We start from the raw sequence: 22,546 nt of genomic DNA, 5'->3' as shown, positions 1-22,546 counted from the left end.
CCTGAAAAATAAGTTTTGAGCTCCAAAATATGAAAGAAAATCCTTTGCAAGACTGACTGAAATTTACCACTTTATTAACAAACGTATCAACTTCAATAACCTTGAATTTAATTCTTGCCTTCTTGATGATGCCCAGAAATAATCATTGTTAATTAGTAAGAGATATTTTTAAAGTTTAAAAGCAAATCACTCATTTTCCTTCCCTAACACAGAATTATATTTACTATGGAATGTGGGTGTATTCTGATTGATGTCTGACGTGCTAGGAGGTGGGGCTTCCAAAGGCCTGCACACAGAGGGCTGGGGCAGGCCCTGGAACCTGCCCACATGGAAGAGTTGAAGGGGCTCCCGGGAGTGCTCGCGTCCACTCACAGTCCTGTCAAGGTCAACGGGGCGACAGCTGGCACGTTCATCTCATGGCCCCACTGCTTCAATATAGACACCGCCGGGGAGAGATCTGTCACTCCCACCCTGAGCCAGTAGTTCTCATATTTTAATGTGCAGCAGAATCACTTGGAAATCTTCTTTAAATGCATATTTTTGAGTACTAATAACCAGAATGTGTGATTCAGAGGTCTGGCGAGGAGCTCAGGAATCCATGCTTGGCCAGTCCAGATCACCCACAAGCCACACGTGGAAATGCTGCTTTTAGTGCAGTGGGTTTTCAGAGGAGGGCGGGCTGGCTGAGTTAAGCACCTAGACAAAAGTAAGGGTAGCTGCCAGACTGGACAGAGATCTGCCTGGTGTAGGGTTTTCCTAGCCATGACATCAGGGTGCTGGCGTGTCCTGAAAACCTCTGTGATGGATTTCTTGTTTTCAAATCAGGTGTTTTCAATGCAAAAAAAACATGCCTGTGTTCTCCATTCACCAAAGAGCATTTTCTTTGAACAAAAGCTTCTTGTTTCAAGTTCACAGTGAGTTTCCAAACCCAATATTATAGAACCCAGAATGTCAAAACTGAGAGGAAAAGTATCCAGTGGTGTCATTTTTATGACTGGGAAACTGAGGGCTGAAAGAGGCTACATCACCTACTACATCTCCTACACACCTCGCTGATGGCAAACCTGGGACTCAGTGCTCTTTGTGTTCAAATTTGTGCTTTTCCCGAATCCTCTTTGGTAAGAAAACCTGTGTTGCCTTGGCTGTGCCATTTCTGACTGGCTTCCATTGAGCACACTGGTAGCCTTCCTCTCCAGGCTGGAACAGTAATCTCACTAAACTGGGAGGAATACAGTGTGGCAGGCAGGAGCACAGGCTTCAGAACAATACCTGTCCAAGCCCACATGCTGGCTCCACCCTGGCAAATGCTTTAACTTCTCTGAACTTCCTGAATAGCAGGGGGACAGGAAGAGAGACGGCATAAAGCTGACTGACAGGAGCTCAGGCTCATTAGATCACCAAGTTCTCTGGTGTAAAGTTAATCAGTCGTTCACTCCTTTTGTTTATATTCTCCAGGGCTCAAGCCAGCCTTCACAATGGTGCCTTTCCCGGGTGAGCAGGAGTGAACACCCATTGCACTGACTTTCTAGCCCCTGCACTGCTGGGCTGAGCTCAGCACAGCTCCCTGAGAAGTAAAATAGTGCAGGGAAAGACAGATCTACTAGACTTTCTGAAGGCAGTCATCACATGGTTATGAGAACATTTTCTCTATGTCCCAGTGGAAGGAAGCAGATACAAATTAACCCCAAATTTATATTAGCCTTAGGATGAATCATATGACATCAGAGAGTGGGTTGCAGGCCCCAGGATTGCATGGTTTGAGGGTATTGTGTAGCTCACACAGACAGGGGAGAGTTAACTTTTGCTTTTCATTTGCCAAATGTGTGAGAAAGCTTTGTTACTACCTCGAAAGCCCAGAGAGTTTATAACACCTTCTCTACACTGTATGACGTGGTGACTGCCAAACGGTGACTGCCAAGACCAGTCACCTGGAGAGAGGGCACGGGGGGCCCCACTGACAGCACTGTTTGGAGCCAACCATGACAGTTCCATCCTTCGTGACGTAGTTTAGAGTTGCAGCCAGCTTGTTATTAGCTTTGGAGTAAAAACTCCATTAGTGGTCTGCCAAGAATTGGAATCTGAAGTCCTTCGAGCACTGGCCCAGTTCTGGAGCAAGGAGGACCTGGTCTGTTGTTTCAGTTGGAGGGCTGGCCTGGGGCAGCAAAGTCATTCCTTGGGGCCAGCCTCCCCGAGAGGCAGCATGGCCAGGAGAAAGCGTACCCATGCTGTATGAGGCAGGTTGAGTTTGGGACCTTCACTCTGTCCAGTGTCAGCTGGGACACAGCGGGCCTCAACTAACTACTCAAGTGTGAGGCGGAGGTTGTTGTGGGTCCTGCTCCACTGGGTGGTGGTGAGGACTGTAGGAGAGTGTAGCATGTGCCAGGTGTCTGGCAGGTGGTAGCTCTAATGATCTTCCTGCTCAGGAGGGGCACTCTTAGAACAAACTCTTCCTTTCCAAGAAAACATAAGTTTTTACCTTTCTAAACTGGCAAAGAAAAAAGAATGCCAATCTTTGTGGAAGCCGTGAAAACACGAGGGGACGTCCATACCAAGAAATGCCTGCCCTGAGTGAGAACCACTGGTTAGAGCCACACCATTCTCGTCTTGGCTGAAGTACTAACCACGTTCAGGGCCACATTCTACTCTTAGCTAAGATAAATTGGACAAGCTTGAGGACAAGAAATTAGAACATCTCATGGGCCATAATGAACCAGAAGCCAGAAAGGAATATATTTAGGTCCTAATCCAAGCTCTTGCTCAGCTGGGGGACTCTATTCCTGATGCTGCTGTGGATTCTCACTAGAAGCTGAGCAGAGCTTGGAAGTGTGTCTGGAGCAGGTGACTTTTAGTGGGTCAGATGTATGTTCTGCATCCTTCCCACTTCTCTTGATGTTTTTATTCTCAGGATTAGCCCAGGGTCCCAGTATCACAGTAGCCCCGATGGCTAGGATATTCACTACAGAAACATCAGGCACCTATTGTACGTCCATAGTATGGGCATACAAAAATAAGAATTAGTTGATTTTTTCCCCTCAGATAGCTTACAGTCTGGTTAGGAAGATAAAATTACCAGTCTCTCTAAATAGTTAACCTTTTAAGCTCACATAAGATTATTCCAAAGCCAATGGCATGATTACTTTTCAATAGAACCAAGAAGATGTTCAGTGTATAGAATACCTCAGGGAGATCTGAAATGGTCCACGTGCCTAGGGCAACCAGGAGTACCTCCACTTTAGGGGACATTTCTGATAACAGAGGCGTGTTGACATCCTTTTTTCACACCTCATTTTATCGTCACCTTCTCCCATGTCAGGGTGATCCCTCACTTAAGGTCCCTTGAAGAACTGAATCAAATTCCAGGCTTTCTATGTAGCTGGCCCATCACAGGTGCCCACTACCTTTAAATTAGCACTTCCTTTGACTCTGCTTCATCCTCTCCCCATGGAATCATAGAGACAATATGCAGTGAAACCATTACGGATGTTACAGAAGCAGTCTGTCTGTCTTCCGTTACTGTCACAAGGCCACAGTGGTTGGGGATCAGATGCGGAGGGGGTGTCCTGAGTGCTGCTTATGGGGCTCACTTGCCCTCGGTCCTCTAATGTGGCCAGCTCACTGTGACCAGACGGGCTTTCTCTTCTGGATGAAGGCCTTGATTCCCTCCTGCCCATCCTGCAGGGCCACGCTGTCCACCATGGTCTGGGAGGCGAGGTGGTAGGCTGTTCTAAGGTCCTGGTGCAGTTGCTTGTAGAAGGTGGCCTTGCCCAGAGACACCACAGGACGGCTCAAGGAGGCAATCTTTCTTGCAATTCTCATGGTTTCTTCTTCCAGCTGCTCTTCCGGCACCACTCTGCTGAGCAGCCCATGGAGCAAGGCCTCCTGAGCAGAAATGGGGTCCCCAGTAAAAAGCATTTCTAAGGCGACCTGGGGGAGGAAACATGGGCAATTATTAAGGCACACTCCTTCTGACCTACTGCCACCTAAGTCCCACCTTCACTTCATTCTGCTGCGGTATCTGGTGTCCTGACTTCCTGACAACCTCGGCCCAGGTATCAGGAACAGATGATCTTTCCAGGACCAAGGAGAGGGCAGGACTCTCCGAGTCCCCTGGTCCTTCCCCAAAGCTGAGCTCCTAGCTCTGCAGAGGCAGGAGGTTTGAGCTGCCTCTTTTTCAAGAGCCAAGCACAGGCCAGCAGCCACATCTGATGGGATAAAACTAAAAATGCCTCCCACAAACCAGTGCCATGGCTGCTTTCCAGAAGGATGGGCATGTTCAGAGAAGCTACCACCTCAGTCTGATTTGAAAGAGCAGCCTCACCTCCCAAAGGAGGAGAAGGAGTGAAAGGAAATGCCTTGCAGGAACAGACTAGCATGATTTTAACTTACAAGGAGAGGATGCCCTCTTTCCACAGTCCTCTCCCCACAGGTTTCCAAGTCCTGCAGAAAGTGGGGTACACCGTCCTCACTTTCTCCAGTTTCCTTGGCTCTACTGCTGGCCACATATTGTGCTTCCATTCTGTAATTCTACAAAGCTCAGCTTCTTGAAATTCAGATTTATGATTTAACAGAAGGTTTTCCAGGTACATGAGAAACACAGGGCCTCTCCCCTAGCTCTCTCTCCTGCAGCGTGGCTGCCATCTTTGCTGTGCCTTGAACACGCCAAGTGTGCGGTCACCTCAGTCCCTGTACTTGCCATTCCCTGGCCTGCAGTGCTCTGTCCCCAGATGTCCTCATTCATGGCGTGTTCCCTCATCTCCTCCAGGTCTCTGCTCACACGTCATGTCATCAATGTGGTCCTCCATGGCCACCCTGTTACAACTGCAAATCCAACCTCAGCAGTACCCCCCTTTCTGACTGTATTTTAGTCTTTTGTACTTTTATCATTTAACTATATACTTTACACGTTTATTTGTTTATTGTATTATCTCCATTCTGGCAGGCAAACCCAACTAGGCCAGAGATTTTTCTTTTTATTCTTCTGTTCATTTCTGTATCTCCAGCACAAGAGGAGTGCCTTGCATATAGCAGGCAACCTACTAAATATTTACCGATGAATGATTTGATGAATGACTGCATGAAGGCAAGCACAGTGGAAAGAAGTGACACTGTAGTTCTTTGGAGGCTAGGTCAAAAGGTGATACTGCTTGCCCCAGCAGGGTGGCTCAGTTGGTTGGAGCGTCGTCCTGCACACCTAAAGGCTGGGGGTTTGATTCTTCATTAGGGCACATGCCTAGGTTGCGGGTTCCATCCCTAGGCTGAGATGCAGACAGGAGGCAACCTATCCATGTTTCCCTCTCACATCGATGTTTCTTCTCTCTTTCTTTCTCCCTTCCCATCATCCTTCCTCTCTTTCTAAAATCAATAAACATATCCTTGGCTGAGGATTGAAAAAAGAAGAGTTAATAACTGCTTCCATGTGGCTCTTTCCCTTGTCAGCTCAGCCTGAGAACCAGTTGCCTCGCTCTGAGGAGGCCCACACCACACCAAGAGGCTGCGCTAAGTGTCCCATCTGAGTTCCCTGCAGAGAATAATGAGCGAACAAGCCTGACTGCCCTCAGCTGTCACTCCCCCAATTTAGAGGTCTTCCCAGCTGAGGTCACAGGCATTGTGGAGCAGAGATCAGCTTTCCTCACCAAGCCCGGAGCCCTGTCCAAATTACAGCATGTGGGCTGAACAAATTACTGTTGTTTTGAGCCAATGGCAGTGGGGGGTATGCAGTGAGAGATAATGGGAATAGCTTTAACTATATATACGATGTAGTGCATCATCACAACCATTAATTACTGTTTACATTTCTATGTAGAGGGCCCCTGAAACTGTAGCTGAGAGAGCATTTAGATCCTGGTTTCTCAGTATCAGTGCCATTGTATATTTTGGACCAGATAATGTTGTGTGGGTTGTTTTTTGAATAACGTTCTGTATGTGGTAGCATCCCTGGCCTCTATCTACTGGGTGCCATTCCCCACCCCCAACTTGTGATGATCAGAAATGGTGGCAGGCATTGCCAAATGTCCCTGGGGCCAATATTGCTCCCAGTTTAGAATCACTGATTTAGATGGCTTTTTAAATCATGAGACTAGATTATGCTTCTGCTATCCTGGCACCTCTCCCTTCTGTCCAGAAGACCAAAGAGGTCCTAATGGTATTAAAGCTGCTCATGAAAGAAATTTGGACTGGAGCAGGGTCAGGCCTGGACTGAGTTCCTGGCCTACCTTCAGCTTTCTAAGTCCCCCCACCTAGTTTATGCTTCTCTCTAGGCCTCAGTTTCCTCACCCACCTAGTGGGGTGATACTGTTTAGCACAATGCTGATTTATGGGGACTTCACCCAGGCAGATAAGGTAATGGAATGGCATTCCCTAAGAAAAAGAAAGCCTGCTGATTTTATAGCTCATCAGCACAACTTTTACTTGCTATTTAAGTTTCTATGTAATGGGATCCTGAAACTTCAGGTGTGAGAGAAGAAAATATCTTCTATTTCCTAAACCAACTCTTATTGGCTTTTAGGGGACGCTTCTTGGGTCCCCTTAACAAGCTGATGATTTAACACTTCCTCTTCCTGCTATTTGCATTAAAAACCACAAAAAGGACTGGGTTTTTAATGCCAAGGCTCACTCCCTAGGTAGTGGAACTTGTGTCTGGATGTCCCTGAGGCCACTTGCTAACCACAGACCTTAAGGGAATGATTTACCCCACTCTGAGTCTGTTTCCTTATCTGAAAAACAAGAGTGAGACTACCATCCTCTGGCAGAATTGTGAAGATTAGAGAAAATATATGTATTGCTTATACTGCGGTGCTGGGCACTCAGTACGCACGTAATAAGTGCAGTGGCTATGATTCACATGCTTGTTCCACCTGTAAATTTGTGTTTTATGGATTGTGGCCCCTGAAAGGGGCTGATTATTTAAAGCAGAGGAGCCTTCCAGGTCCCCTCCAGTCCTGCCTATGACAAGAACCATTTGGTGGCAGTGGTGTGCCAGTATTAGGGGCTGGGATGCTAGAGGACTCAGAGAACAATGAGGCTGATGGATCACGGGGCTAATGCAATTAGCTGGGAAACCTGAGCAGGAAGTTAGGGCGTTGAGCTACTTGTTCTCAAGGTGCTGAGTCCACATGGCTCAACTCTGATGGTTCCACAAATGACTGTGAGGGCAGACTTTGGTGCATTCATGGGGCTGAGACCCTGCATTTCTCCAGGCTCTATGGTGAACTGCACACCAGCTGAGCAACAATGCCTTAACACTCTTTCCAGCTTCAAAGTTCTACTCTGTTCTAATTAAATTGAGAAATCACATTCCACAAATGCACACATTATTGTGGGTAAATGGGTGGAAGCGTGTGTTCCTACAGCAGTGAGTGATTTGGGATGAGAGGGTCTGGACCTTTCGTGCACTGTCCTATGATGCCAACAGTTTGGGGCATTGGCTCGTTCCTGAAGAAAGCCACCTCTGATAGGGGCAGGGAGCTGCTGCACCCGGTAGGTTGTTTACATGGTGCAATGAAGATGAATTATTTAACTCACACCAGAGGAGAGGAACACTTTACAAACGTGGAATGTTATTCACGCTCAGGCTCAGTCTGGCTTGAACACAAGAGGTCTATGTCATTGTTTCTGCTCCCATGCAGCCCTCTGTCTGTGGCACAGCTGAGCAATTTCCCATGGTGACCAGCAGAGGATGCTGGTGACCACACATGTGGCCTTAGCCTGCAGCAAAAGGGCTCAACTTCCCCAATTAGGCCAGTTTACAAAAGCACCTGCTTGCTTCCCTGTGGATGTGCATGGGGACGTGTGCCCAACACCTGCACACAGTCAACAGGCCTGTGTATAGTGTGTTCCTGTGGGAGAATCATGCAATTATGACAGGTAGGTGTGCTTCATTCAGGCTTAAGATTTTTGTGAATCCCCCCCCAGTTTCCCTCCTAAAGGGTAAGTCCCAAGTGAGATCTGCAGTCCAGAAACTTGGTAAGGGCCTTAGGTGCCAACAGGCCTTTCATCCCTCTAAATTCCCTTGATGAGTACTGCAAGTTCAGCTCATTAGTATTGACCTGAAACCATCTCTCTGCTCCATGCATCCAAATAGGCCAACATTAATGAGCCCTACATGCAAGGACTTCTATACAGGGGTCCCCAAACTCCTGTACCAGTCTGTGGCCTGTTAGGCACCACACTGATCAGGAGGTGAGCTTGAATGTAAAAGGCTTGCATCATCCTGGAACCATCCCCCAGCCCTGCCCCGCTCTGTAGAAAAATTGTCTTCCATGAAACCAGTCCCTGATGCCAAAAAAGGTTGGGGACCACTGTATTACAATGCTGAACCACTTTTAGACAGCTGGCTAGGAAAAAACCCTGGAGACTTCCAAACAAAAATGCTACAACTGACTCTAGTGATTCAAAGGCCTCTGGGGATCAGAACAGGAGGAGCACAGATCAGGGACCCACGTGGGACGATATGGGAGATTCGGAGTGGGCCTGGCACTGCCAGAACTTTCTGTGGGAAGAAAAAGTTGCTTTGGTCTTACAACATTCTACGCTTTAATCTCCCATGCTGGACAATTATGCAATGTGTTTCTGAGAACAATTGGGATTCCTGGGAACTTACATCCTGGTTTTGTCATGTTTTCCCTCTCTTTCTTCTCAAAAACTACCTTAAAATTTGAAAATATGTGCCCTGGCTGGTGTGGCTCAGTGGATTGAGAGCCGGCCTGTGAACTGAAAGGTAATGGGCTCCACATTGATGTTTTTCTCCCTTTCTTTCTCTCTCCCTTACCCTCTCTAAAAATAAATTAAAAAAATAAAATTTGATATAATGTGATATAATGTTTAAATTTTTAGGAGTCAATTATAAGCCTTGATTTTTAAAGTTTGTTTTGAGACTGGATTCTTATCCTGTCAGTAGGACAATCATGATTTATATATACTATATATGTATTTTGTACATATAATGATTATTCCTTTAATCCTCGGCCAAAGATACATCCACTGATTCTAGACAGAGATGACGGGGGAGACAGAGAGAGAAACGTGGATGAGAGAGAAACACCAGTGGGTTGCCTCCTGTACACACCTGGACTGGGGACTGAACCCGAAACCTAGGCATGTACCCTGACCAGGAATTGAACCCATGACCCTTCAGTTTATGGGACAAGGCTCCAACTGAGCTACACCAGCCAGGGCAAGACAATCATGACTTAATTAAAAGTTTCAAATGCCTTAACATGGAACCTTCCAGAATGTTGGGTGTTGAACAGCTGCATGCAGATAGGCTAAGCAGGCAACTGCCTTTTACTATGCACAAGGCCTCATGATATGATTTGCACAATTATAAGATAGTTTACTAATAAGCTCTGACCATATGTTTGTAATGAATGCGTTTTAATGTACTGGCACAAGGTAGGGACTTTATATACACACGTGTGTACATTATATACATATATACATATATACACATATACACACACACACACATTTAAGGTAAATGTGCATCCTGGAGGGATCAAAACACCCCTTGGACCGAGGATGTTTCAGCAAGCTCCGTTTGACAGGCCACTACCTGCAGTCGTAGAGCCCACATTCAGCCAGTTTTCATGTGTGTGCGCTTGTAGGCATATGCATTCAGAATGTCCTCAAAACACACACCTCTGTGAAAACTAATGAGGAAGCACCATGAAAGAATGGAGTGCTTCTCTAAATGTCTTGGTCCTGTGGCTTGATTTCCCTTGAGTCTCATTTCTTTTGTGCCTCAGGCATGTGAGCAACTGCTAATTTTTGTAGCAGATGCTAACGTGGATATTCTAGAAAGCAATTTAGTTCCCTACTTGCTATGGTATACAACACTCCCCCACCCCATTTTTTAAACAGATTTCCAATTGAGAAGGAGTATGTACTTTTTCTAGAACAAGGAACCCACTGGTTTCTACTTAAGTTTGGTAAATATTACTTTTGATGTTATAGGAAGGGGGGAAAGCTTTGTAATGAAATAGATTTCACATTGGTTAGCTATGACAAAACAACTTTTACAATGTGGCTCCTGGAGCAGCTTTAACACACAAGGCACAGGCTGTTCATGCTCCTGAAATACAACCACCACAGAGCTGACACACTCAGTACGGCAGCGACTTTTTGTCCTTTGTAGAACAAGACAGATTGTCAGCACACAATATGCCAGCAACACTTGCATCCTGGCTTCCTACTACTGGCATGTGTCACCATGCTAGTACAGCTCATGGGCAATGTTTCAGGGCAACAAAACTGAGTCTCAGCTGCATTTCAAATAAGATTACAAAAAAATGTGTGCCTTTATGAAAACAAACAAAAAAATCCAAAAACCTAACTAGCCCATACTGAGGGGCAGGCAAGAGTGAAATGCACAATTCACAAAGTGAAGCACTTTGTGAGAAGCTGCATACTCCATCCCCCACGCAAGACGTTAGGAGGGACACTGTGGCACACCCAGCCAGCTGTGCTTAGTGCAGAACATCCTGATTCAAATGCTACTTTAACAAGTGAATTCTGGAGCTAACCCTCACATACACTGGAGGGTTACAACTGGATAGGGGGACTGCAGGGGGTCAAATTACCTTTCTTGGCATTGCTCTTGCCAAGGCCACGCCAGGGGTGGAGCAGAAGAGCCCGATGTTCACACCAGGAGTGGCAAATGAGGATTTGTCACTGGCTACAGCAATGTCACAGCTGGCAACCAGCTGACACCCAGCAGCAGTGGCCAAGCCATTCACCATGGCAATCACGGGGACGGGGTGATTCTGGATCAGCATCATGACCTGGAAGGGCAAACACACTCAGTTCACAACCATGCAAGAGGGAGGTACAACATTAAAGTTTATTTCATATGTCTTTCTTGTTTTCAGAGCCTTTTCATATCCATTAGTGTATCAGATTCTTTTTTTTTTTTTAAGGACAAAAGAAGGCACAAACAGAACTAACTTGCACTGAATACTGACTGTGAATCAGATTGTACCATTTAATTCCTGAGAACCCCAGGGGGTAGGAACACTGTGTTACAACCAGGACACAGGCTCAGAGCGGAAGGAGCCAGCCTAAGGTGACAAGATCCAAGATCTGCAAGTGGTGCTGTGGGGTCTGAACCTGTATCTGTTGGACTCTCAGCCCTGGCCTTTTCTAGGTTACAGTCCCCTCCTCTCCAACTGCTTCCGGAGCGCCCCCACCAGGGTACACAGATGACTTTGTCCCTGGGAACAGTGCGTCTGTGGCCACTGAGCCTGTGTGGAGGTCTAGTGGTAGAAGTCTGAAACTGGTATTTTTAACTCCCTTGAAAAATTAAAATGGAAAAGGGACTGGAAGGCAGTTTCTTTAGTAATCACTCCTCAAATTACCACCATAATATCTCTCAATTCTATTAAAATGGTGGGGAACACCCTGCTGTCATCAAAATGAACAAACTTCCTGAAACAGTACCATTGGCACAGACAGGACAGCCACAAATTTGCTCACGTGATACCCCTGCCCCTCCCAAGTCTCCAGAGCTTTATTTTTGCAGCTTATGGAATAATTTGGTTTATTTCTCCATTTCTTCATGACACTCTACACAGATTGTGTTGCTATGGTAACTTCAATTTATAAATGGTTGTTCTTTGAACCCTGGCAGGGTAGGAGGAGAGGCAGAGAGGAGCTTCCTCGGGGTATGTTTTCCCTGATGGCAACTCCAAAAAAAACGACCTCCATTGATTTTGCCCAAGAAATTTACCTCCGTCCTTATAAGCGTTTGATAACTGTCAGCTTTATTATAACAAAACCAATGATATATATAAGGATATCCCATTATATTCTATAGTGGAGGCTCTTGACTTTTGGGGGGTCACCTCTGAGAATCTAAGTGCTAGTGACCCTCTTCATAGAAGAATGCACTTGTATGTACCTACACCCCAAACTGTTCATGGGTTGTGGGGTTCACATACTCTAGTGAGAACGGGGATGGTCAGTGACAGAGCTCATTCACAGTGAGCTACTGTGACAAGGAGAAGGACACACAAGAACCGCAAAGAAAGACAAAATTTTGTTTTAGCTCTGGGTGTGACCTGTCACTCAATGAACTTTACTTATGAAAAGTAGCTGACTGTGATCAGAGTTGAACAGTTTGTCTTCAAACTTCCTGGTGGCAAAGTACTTAGGTAATCCAGTATATATCAACAATATTAAAAATATTCATATCTGTAATCTAAAAATTGTACTAACAAGTGATAATCTGAAGGTGTAAAAATCTACCTGGACAAAGATGTTCACCAAATCATCACTGTATAATAATAAGAACAATAAATAATATAAACATATAGAAATAAAAAAGTGGCTGTATTAGTCAGACTATATTTATTTCACAGAATGCTGTATTCTCATTAAAATTAAATTTTCCAAGAGAAATATCAGCATGATAGTCTGGGCCTATGTAGTGGTATGGAGCCAGGCTGCTGGGGTTTGATGCCTACTCTATCACTCACTCACTGCCTAATCCTCAGTCTTCACATCTGTAAAATGGGTATAATAATAGTACCAACTTTAACAACTGGAGAATTACATAAATTAATATGTCTACAGTACTCACAATATTACCTGGAACATAGTAAGCATTCAATATTATACAATTACACAATGTTATCATATCTATGTGTGATTATCAGAGAAATAGGTACATGTAGAAAAATGGTTAAAAAGAAATGTAGTGAATGTTTTTGTTAATTATAGTTTTCTCTGGTGGTATGATTATGGTATGGTATCAGTAATTTTTTTTTCATTTATTTTTCTAGGTTTCCAGAATTTTCTATAAGCATTTATTACTTTTATAATTAGAAAATTTTAAAAGTAAAGTTAGAGAGCAATTCAGAGAATAAAGTGGCTACATAACTGATCCCTTAATAGTCAAGAATTGATTATTCCTTCTCTTTTACCTTCTGAATGAAGTACTCTTTGGGGGTCCAGCCTACTCCAAAATGGATATAAATTTAACTCTGCCCTAGCCTCATTGAACAGCAATGCTGAGGGTTCCATATTATATATCCAAAAGCCAGACGTCCTACCCATTGTCATTTCTGTGGTGGGATGTGAGGAGAAAGAGAAGAATCTCCTTCTAGGCTGTGGTTTCCATTGTCAAACTTCACAGGATAAAAGCAGACAGACAAGGGCTGGTGTCTAGTGAAAGCTGCAGCATCAGATCACAAAGGTTACTATCACTCTTCCATAATCGAGTATTTATTCTCATTCTCAATTTGTCCTATTCCTGATTTTTAATAATTAACTATCATGCTGTACTTGTGGTCTATAACAAATCTGTTACAGATTTTAGATACTAAGCTAATTCAGCACTATCTTCCTTTCTGAAATCAAATTTTGTCATGCATGAACCTGACATGAAATATCTAGCTCATTCTGTTCCAATCTGCCTGTTGATTACACTTGGAAATTGAAATCTTGCATAAGTTTATGGTGCTCATATTTATTCAGACAATTTGATTTTCTTAGAACAAAAATGTTAAAGAAATCAATGCATTTTCACTCCTGTGTGACTGCATCAGGGCTGGGCCTTGTTTAGGCACTGGGTCTTTTTCAGTGAGCCGGAAACATCCAGGGATTGGAAGCTACTACAAAAACCTGGCATTTATCCTCTGAAGCAGCTCTGCCTCTCCGTGGCCCTTTGGTAACCCATTTAGATCCCAGTTCATGTAGATCCCCCAGCAGAGTAATAAAAGCAGGTCCTCTTGGCAGGATGGAAGGCCTACAGGTTATCTTTGATGATTTTCTATTTTGGTCAAACATACTAGGTATTAATAGGAAAATAACTTTTAAAGCACCAAGCCTTGGCAAACACAGGAGCAGACTGTTAAATAATCATTAATGTGAAACAAAAGACCTAAGTCTTAGCTCTGGCTGCTCTCTCCTCTCTGTGAAGCCTCAAGTCATTCACTTTTCCTGTTGTCCCCCCATGAAGTGAGAAGACTATACTCTGATCTCCAGAAGGGTCTCTGGGAAATGGCAAGGAAGACAAACAATGGTCAAGAAGGTATCTTAATCACCTTCCAGTCCCTGCCCCCGCCCTTGCTCACCTCTATCTTGTCTACATAGCAAGTTTCGTCATCTATTTGTTGAAACATAAATGACCAAATGAGTGAATAAGTCTAAGAAAGATGGAAAATTAGGCTAAGTTATCTTAGGGTCAAGTTACGAAACTGTTTTCTATGTCTTGTTTCTCAACTAGATTTCTATTTTCAGTTTGGTAGTAAACTTTTTTCCTTCTATTTTCCTTAATATCTTTCAAGTACCATACACATAGGAGGTACTCAATAAATACTCCTGAAACAATCAATGTGTTACATGAAGTTGGAGTCTATTTTTAATTTTTAACTATCCAGGGGTTGAGATGATACATTTATAAATAATCTCAACTTTTTGTTCTTCCTCCTCTATAGCTGTTGGCAGTTTCTCTTCTTAATATGGTTAAATAGACGGCAATGAAAACGAAGAGGTTAATTTTCCTACTTGGAGGTAGTATTATAAAAGCTGGTCGAAAGAAGCATTTGAAAATAATTTTTTAAGTCTGAATTTTATTTTACTTTTTAAAGGATTTTATTTATTTATTTGCAGAGAGAGGGGAAGGGAAGAAGAGAGTGAGAGAAACATCCATATGAGAGAGAAACATCGGTTACTTCTTGCACGCACCCAACCAGGGACCTGGCCCACAATCCAGGCATGTGCCCTGACTGGGAATAGAACCGGCAACCTGTCAGTTCACAGGCCAGTCCTCAGTCCACTGAGCCACACCAGCCAGGGCTTGGAAATAATTTTAAAAATCATTATTTTTATCCCATTTATGAATGTTCTCTCTTTTCCATTAACAGAGATATTTCAGTTTAAAATTATTTAAGTTATAATCTTAGGTTCTTTCTCTCTAAAGATGGATATTTCCACCCTTTGCCTCTTAAAATACGTAGACCAAGACATACCCATGATGCTGGAAATTGCACCTATCAATCCAGCATATACTTCACTCTCTTTGGCATATCGCAGTATCAATAGCAAACTATGGTCATTTCTTAGAAATCAAGACCAAATTGTTGCTTGGATGAAGGATTCATCAATGACCACAGAGGTTTCAGTAGTTCTACAGTGGTTAGGTTTCATAGATAAAACCTTACCTGTAAACTAGAAGCCTAACTCAATTTTTAAAATGTACAATTATCATTTTCAGGTTTGCAATGCCAACTGTCCTCCTGACTTACCTCAGAACAGGTCTGAAATACTTCAGCGTGATATTCTGGACCTTGTTCATCCGTCAACTCCTTTAAATCATGCCCCGAAGAAAATACAGGCCCCTCACCTGCAAATGTTTCCAAATGAGACAAGAAAATAAAAAGGTGTAAACAGCAGAGCTGGGAAGGTCACTTATTTGTTTATTGAATAACTTTAATGAACACTTGTATTGATGCTGTGGACACGCAGAGAAAGTTAATGGCCCAATTTGGTAGAAATAATTCAACTTGAAAAGTTACAGGCAGTATTTTGAGATAACATCCAAGGTGATGGTCTAAATGGTCCGTGGTGGAAACCAATCAAGACGTGCAATCACACCACAGAGAGGGCTCACCAGCCAGGGTGAATGGGCTTCTTTCAGAGTTGTCCCTCCAGGCTCACGTGTTGGTTTTGGACTTGGTCTGGCCTGAGAGTATTGACTTATGTAGGTTCATCAGAATGCACCACACCTTTGGCAGAATCCTTGTTGTTTAGTCTGCAGCCAGTGGCCATCCATACAGTCAGCACTGTAGTCAGGAAGGTCGGAGTGTGAAGAGAACCCCTTTATTTTTTACATGGGCTCTGTCATTAACAACAGCAAAATGTAACTCCACAGATGAGCTGATAACACTTTCTCATATTTTCCTTTAGTTGTGGCTCTTTTGATAAGCCATATTATTCCCTTTAAACAGGTGAGGAAATTGTGTCATTCAGAAGTTAGCTGCCTTTGTGGCTTACAGGTAGCATCCCCATGGCTGATGAATAATATCTGTCCTGTTTCTTTTCCATTTGCCATGTAAAACAGCTGAAGTGTTACCTTTAACCACAGATAAGAAGGTAACATTCTGAATATCTGCCTCCAGAAATACTGATCCTTAACTTCTACGACAAAAAATGTGTATCACAGAGCATCATCCATTTTATTTTTCTGTGAATGCTTTAAGGTGCTGACACTGATATTATTTGTAACATCACTATCATCACTAGATAGTTCAGTAAAAAATTTTACTGGAAAAGAACAAGGAAAGAAATGAGCCAGCTAGGGCACCCTTCCTGGCACCACTGAAGATTATGGATATTGGCAGAAAGTTTGGCAGGAGCAGAAAAGACAAACCAGTCAACTGCCTGAGCAGCCTGGTCCCTGCTGATGCGGTAGGCTACCTGAAAGATCAGTGATTAAACCCATCTAATCAGGTCCATGAGGGAACCAATGACCATGGTCAGTAAATCATCTGATTTTGATAGGAAGACCAGCACAGCCAAGTGCGGCAATGTTTCATAGCCCCCACTGCTCGAGAGATTTTCCTTTTTCTTTTTTTGTGTTGTTTCACCTTTTTATTGTCCTCTCATATTTACCGTTACTTGATCTCATGGCTGTTTTGCCGTAACTGAGTAATACCACATGTACCAACATTCAGTGAGAATCCACTTAATCTCTACAACATATTTTAAGTGAACACTGCCTTTGTAAACTTTTATAGGGCTTAAAATGTTATTTTCTTTCTTTTTTATTGCATTTTTTTCCCAATTACCATTTGTCCCCTTTATGCCCCCTCCTCAAGATTTTTTTAAATAATTAATGTTCTTGTAAAGGAGTTTCCAAACAATTTTCCTGTTAAGTGAGGGAGTGCCCCAGTTAACCAACGAATTTTGAGAAAAGTCTTCTGGGTACTGCAGAACCCTGAGGATGGAGATCAGATAAGTACCTGAAATGATAATGACTTTCAGATCTTTGCTTTCAGCTTCATGAAGAATGTCGCTTCGGAGCGATTTCAGCATTGCCAGTGACAGCGCGTTTCTCCTCTTTGGATTGCTCAAGACAATGTTCCTACGAAGAACATTTTATAATTACTGGGTCATACACCAATCAAAACAAGCAAGGACCCCTGCAATTCCTTTCTAATCTTGGAGCTATTTTTAAAATACTAGAAAAGAGAACTGCTGGTGCTTAGAGGCAACTGAGACGGTCTGTCAACTCTCTGGAGTTACAGCTAAGTCAAAACAAGGACACTTCATGAAATGCAGGCTGGGTTTTCTCCCTCTTCCCTTCATTTGTTTCTCTTTTTCTCCAGGTTTGCTGTCAGAAACATTATTGCCACTTCCACTGAAAGGGCAAGTCAGAGTCGTTCCAAAATCATTGCCACGCACACTGAGAGGCTGCAGTTTGTAAGACAGTGGCAGGAGCCAGAGGAATCTGACACACAGTGCCACCTGTCCTTCTCTTCATTGTCCTTCAGAAAAAATATTAGAAGAGCCAAGAATAAAATCTGCCCCTGATCTACTCCCACCCACCTACCCCAGGATGGCCACAGTGCAGCTGCCCATACACATATATGACAACATTTTTCCATCTCTTATGGTGGCAACCTGCAATTCTGTAAATGATTCATGCTGTCCGAGAATGGAATGATAGGCAAAGAACAAAAGGACAGAACTGCACAGCAACAGGGCTCTTTTGGACATGTCATCTCACTAGAACCTAGTATGCAAAGGCCTGCTTGCTATTTTAAGTATGCTGATTACAATAACATGTATTGTCTTCTTACCACCTATACATAGGAAAGTCTTATTTTTGCTGTTATATGGAACAAGCAGTGACAGTAACCAGATTGTTACATATTTTAGGTGTTTCCCATCAGCCTCCATCCATGTTTTCTGCCTTCCTTATTCTTTTCCAAATCTGATATTCCTACCGCTACGTGTCGGCATGGAGTCTCCATAAATAGCCTCCTCTGCCACTGGAAAATCACTTTGACGACTGAATTTCAGTGCAATACCATTTTCTTGGGAATATCATTTCCGCTTTGCTGCCACGTTTAGGTGGCTGTGATATTCATCATCATTTCTCATATACATACTGTCTCCTAAGTACAAAAATGACTTGCAGCTGATATGCTGATAGACTTTGAAACCTATATTGGGCAAGGGGGTAGCGGGGGAGATAGTGGCAAGAGAACTGCTGATAAACCTTCAAGTAAAATAATGAGTGTGCTTGCTGTAGCAGACTTAAAAAGCTGCCATCCTACCCATGACATATGTTTAAATTAAATTCTAAGGCCCCAGGCAAGATTATGTAAAATGATGCCAGTCCCCAAATGCCCGAGCTGCATGGCAGTGTCTGTTCATGTGCATCCCATTAATCCTTCGGCTTGTGTGCAACATACCCTGTCAGAGTGCTTGAAGTTGCTGAGTTCACGATTCACCCCAGTATAACCAGGCTCCTGTTCCTGCCATTCCAGTAAAACTATTCTCACCTAGCAGCTCCTAGTTGTCTGAACCAAATCCAGTGGCCATTTGGATTATGTTCTCCTTCTAGAAACTAACTCCTCCTCTACAGGCTTTTTGGTCCTTCTCTACTTCCATAGGCTCCTAGCCTTCTGCTAACCCCTAAATGCCAGTCATTTTCAGAGCTCCCTCTTGTGCCTAGAGCAGCACCCAATTCAGAGCTGGCCCTCCCCACATGACAGTGGTGCTGCTGAGAGGAACAGCCTTGAAATAGGACACTCAAAGCTTGACTGAGTTGTTGGATTTGGGGGCTCTCTTCCTACTAAATGAGTCCCAGAATTGATGATAGGTTGTTCTAATCACCTGTCACTCTTTCTGATTCATGTTTAACTCTGGAGAACTCCACCAGGCCTCCTTTTGTCATATGGCTGCCATGCCACAAGTCAGGCTTCTGAGCAGATGGACCCAGATTTGCCCTCTTCCAGCTGTGCCCATCCAAGTGTGCAGGGGACCACTAGGATAATGGGATGTACTCACGTGGGATCACCTCCTCCCTCCAAACCCTGCTGCAGTTACCTGAAACCCTGGAGTTCCCTGGCTGTGCAGTGGGCATCCCTAGGCCCCAGGGTGACCAAAATGAGTTGTTTATATGGGTGAGAAGGCAGAACATGGGCATGTGGATGGGGTATCTGCAGACCTATGACCCAAGCCCCTGGAAGAAAGGAGAGGTGAAGAGGTAAGAGGGGGTGAGCAGAGAGGCTGGGAAGAAAAAAAAAAACCCACGAAACTAGACCAGTGGCTGGCTCTCCACGGGAGGACTGCTAGGAGCCTGAGGGTTGTAAATTCAAACACGGCCTCTGAGGTTTTATGAAGGCCTATTTGTCAGGGCAGGAGAAGAAAACATGTTTAGTGTTATTTTGATTTGTAACTTTTAAATACTTAGCATGCTACATGGGCCTTCCGTTGGGCTCCTGACTGGGGAAGCAAAAGTCAGGATGAGGCCTGGATGGGGCTTGGGGCCCTTCAACCTTCGCTATATTGTCCAGTTTCCATTGTGCACACAGGTATGGTTTTAAGGGTTTTTGGGTCGTTGAGCCAAAGGGCAGTGCTTAGTACGACGTGTCCTTCGTCCTATTTATTTTCCCAGCACTTCTGGGTGAGGGCCAAGGCGCAGCTCTGCTGGGCCTAACATAGCTTTGGAGCCAGATCAGGTTCGTGAGGCACAGAACCCTCTAGTAAAGGGGTGTCTCAAAGGCCACAGCAGCAAAGCTGCCCACACTGAGTCTGAGAGTCCAATGACAACTCGGCTCGGTTGCACTAAGAGTTTGGGGGGGATGTGGGGCAGTCCCACTTGAAATCCTCAGGTGTGAGTCTTGCAGGGTCCCAAACGCGACTGCGCCCAAGCGAGTGACCTCTTTAAGCACTATATCCACTATTCTCGGCAGGACTACCCCGCGGGCCAGACTGCAGTGACAGACGACCGGATGGGGCGGGGGGGGGGGGGGGGGGGGGGGGACAACGCGGCGGGGCGCTGACCACTAACAGAGCTCTGGTTGGACTCCGCGCGGGGTGACAGGGTGCGGCGTCTGGCCTCCACTCTGCCCAACTCTCTCCTCGTGTCCTCGCCAGTCCACCCCACCCGGGAACAGCCCCACACGCCTGGGGGCGCAGGCCGCTTCCGGAGGGCCAGGGCGCCCGCGGCCCGGCCGCTGACCTGATGCCGTCTCGCTGCTGCACGCTGGTGGGTCGCTGCCCAGGATCCGACTGACCGGCCCCGGGCAGTCCCTTGCTGCAGAAGCCTGCGGCGAGCGGAGCACACAGGCCTCGCCGGAGCCAGATGGGTACCTTTGACCCGAAGGCCCGGAAGCCCGCGACGGCGGCCATAGCGGCGAGAGACGCGTTCTGACCGCTCAGAGGAGCGCAGGTAGAGTCCGGCTGCTGAGCTTCCTCCGCGAGCAGAACCGGCTGGAGTTCCCAGTCCCCTTCCTCGACGGGACTCTTCCGGGCCGAATCCCTCCTCCGCCGCCCCGCCTCTCCAACCCCCGGAGTCCTCCGAAGTCCTGCCCCCGGCCCGGCCCACTACCGCGCCACCTGGCCCGGGACCCTGGAGCCCCGCCCCCGTTCCTCCACCCCCAACTCTGCCACAGACGCCACAGACGCTTGGCCCTAACCCGCTCAACCCTGCCTGCCCCAGTTGTCCTGCCCCCCACGGCGTTCCCCCCCGCCCACCCCGCTCCCCGCACGGCCCCAGATCCCGCCCTCACCTTGACCCCAGGCCACTGGCGCTCCGTCCGGTCCCCGAGGGGCTGAGGGGTGGAGCCTAGGTAGAGGGCGAGGACTGGAAACCCGCAGGCGCTCTCCACGGTTTGTTTGCCTTAGCATAGTCAGATCAAGAGTTAAAAGGAAAACTGTACTTGAACAGTGATGAAAGTATTTTAAAAAATTGAAAAAAGAGTGAAAAAGAGGCGAGGAGCGGGTTGGTTTGTTTCTTTTGCACCAACACCAAGAATGTGGTAAGTTATCCTAGGTTAGAAAAATGAATGTCATCAGGTAGTGAGTGGTGTGACTTCTGGACTCCTCTTTGTTGCTTCACCTCACCCACAGGAAACTGCCCAGACCTAGAAGATGATCACAGCTCAGGACACGAGGGGTTTCCCTCTCAGACATTGACTTCTGAATGCTTTATATCCTCCTTCCAAGAAGCCCTGGGGTCTACATTTATCTCGGGTTTTTCAAATGCTCCAGGGAGGGAATGATAGGCTCTTTTCAGGATCTAGGTGGCTGCCATGAGAAAGGGCATATCCTGCAGTTAAAGGCTTAAGTAGGATGAGGATGTTCTCATTTTCAGTTGTTAGTTAACTGCTTTCTGTATTTGTTAAATTCTGAAAGTCTGGTGATTTGCAGGACACTTAGAAGATATGGCCTTGGTCCTCAAAGATCTTATAGTCTCTGGGGGAGACACCATGCCCAAGACCCTCCACACTTTTTACACTAGAAGCTGTGCAGCAGGGGTGTCCTACCTGCAGCCCGTGGTCCACATGCGGCTCAGGGTGGCTATGAATGCAGCCCAACTCAAAATCGTAAATTTAATTAAAACATTGTGAGATTTGTTTTGCGATTATGTGTCACAATGTATTTAATGTGCAGCTCAAGACAACTCTTCTTCCAGTGTGGCCCACAGATGCCAAAAGGTTGGACACCCCTAAAATGCGTCCATTGAGATTGTACAGTGTCTTAAAAAAGCCACACATTGGGTTCCTCTGAGTGAGGTTCTCTTTAATTCTCAGCTTCATAATTGGACAGAACACATGCACAGCAGGATATTTTGAAATATCAGTTGATATCACCACCACCACTTCATTTCCACCGTTCTCACTCCATTCAGGTAGCCGGGGTATTCTCATTCATTGCCTCCAAGGAAAAAGGGGTCTGACAGAATTCAGAGACAAACAGGGGACAATTCTTGGCTTTTGAGTTGTAAAATCCCAGCAGATGGGGGTTGGAGAAACACCAAACAGGTATAATAGGTTTGGTGGGGAGGCACTGGTAAGTTGGAACAAGGCTTTCTGCCCAAGACCAGATTAAAGTCCCCTAGGTTTGGGGGCAATGATAGGGCAAGGAGGCCCTGTAGGAAAAGCCAGGAGAGGACAACTGTTGTAGTACTTAGGAAAGGGGTGGACCAAAGCCTCCTGAAGAAGTGGGAATGGTGGGAAGCCTCAGCTCAGGTGGAGGCAGGCTTGCTCATTTTCCTTGTTAGAACCCCAGGGGAGTCATGAGACTCCAGGGGGCATGGAATGCCTGGGCAGATAGGCCTGAACACCTGCCAGAATTTCACATGTCCCAGTGTGATGCTGTGACAACAGATTGGTCCCTGTCTTCTGACAGGGGCTCGAAAACAGCTGAGAGAGGTCTGAATATGAGGAGCCTTTGAGGTGGGGAATGGAAGATGACTCAGCCAATGTGGATTGACAGGTTGAAAACAAAGTGGGAATGAGGACACCTTGGATGGATGCCATCATCTGCAGGTAGGCTGGAGTATGATGAAGTAACAACAACAAAACAAGTGTAA

At 45.4% G+C, this 22,546-nt stretch overlaps 1 protein-coding gene across 1 annotated transcript; it reads right to left on the bottom strand.

Moving 5' to 3' along the window:
• Nucleotides 1-581: 581 nt before the first annotated feature.
• On the bottom strand, nt 582-20,571 carry ECHDC3 (enoyl-CoA hydratase domain containing 3). Its single transcript, XM_028508329.2, has 5 exons — nt 20,192-20,571; nt 16,959-17,080; nt 15,243-15,340; nt 10,578-10,778; nt 582-3,924 (listed from the first exon to the last, which is right to left on the bottom strand). The coding sequence occupies exons 1-5, from the start codon at nt 20,359-20,361 to the stop codon at nt 3,613-3,615; spliced, it is 903 nt and encodes a 300-aa protein (XP_028364130.1). The 5' UTR covers nt 20,362-20,571; the 3' UTR covers nt 582-3,612.
• Nucleotides 20,572-22,546: the final 1,975 nt, after the last annotated feature.

Source organism: Phyllostomus discolor, chromosome 1 (genome assembly GCF_004126475.2).
Source record: "Phyllostomus discolor isolate MPI-MPIP mPhyDis1 chromosome 1, mPhyDis1.pri.v3, whole genome shotgun sequence".
NCBI lineage: Eukaryota > Metazoa > Chordata > Mammalia > Chiroptera > Phyllostomidae > Phyllostomus > Phyllostomus discolor.
Note: the sequence above shows the minus strand (reverse complement) of the source record. Positions and strands in the feature narration are given on the sequence as shown.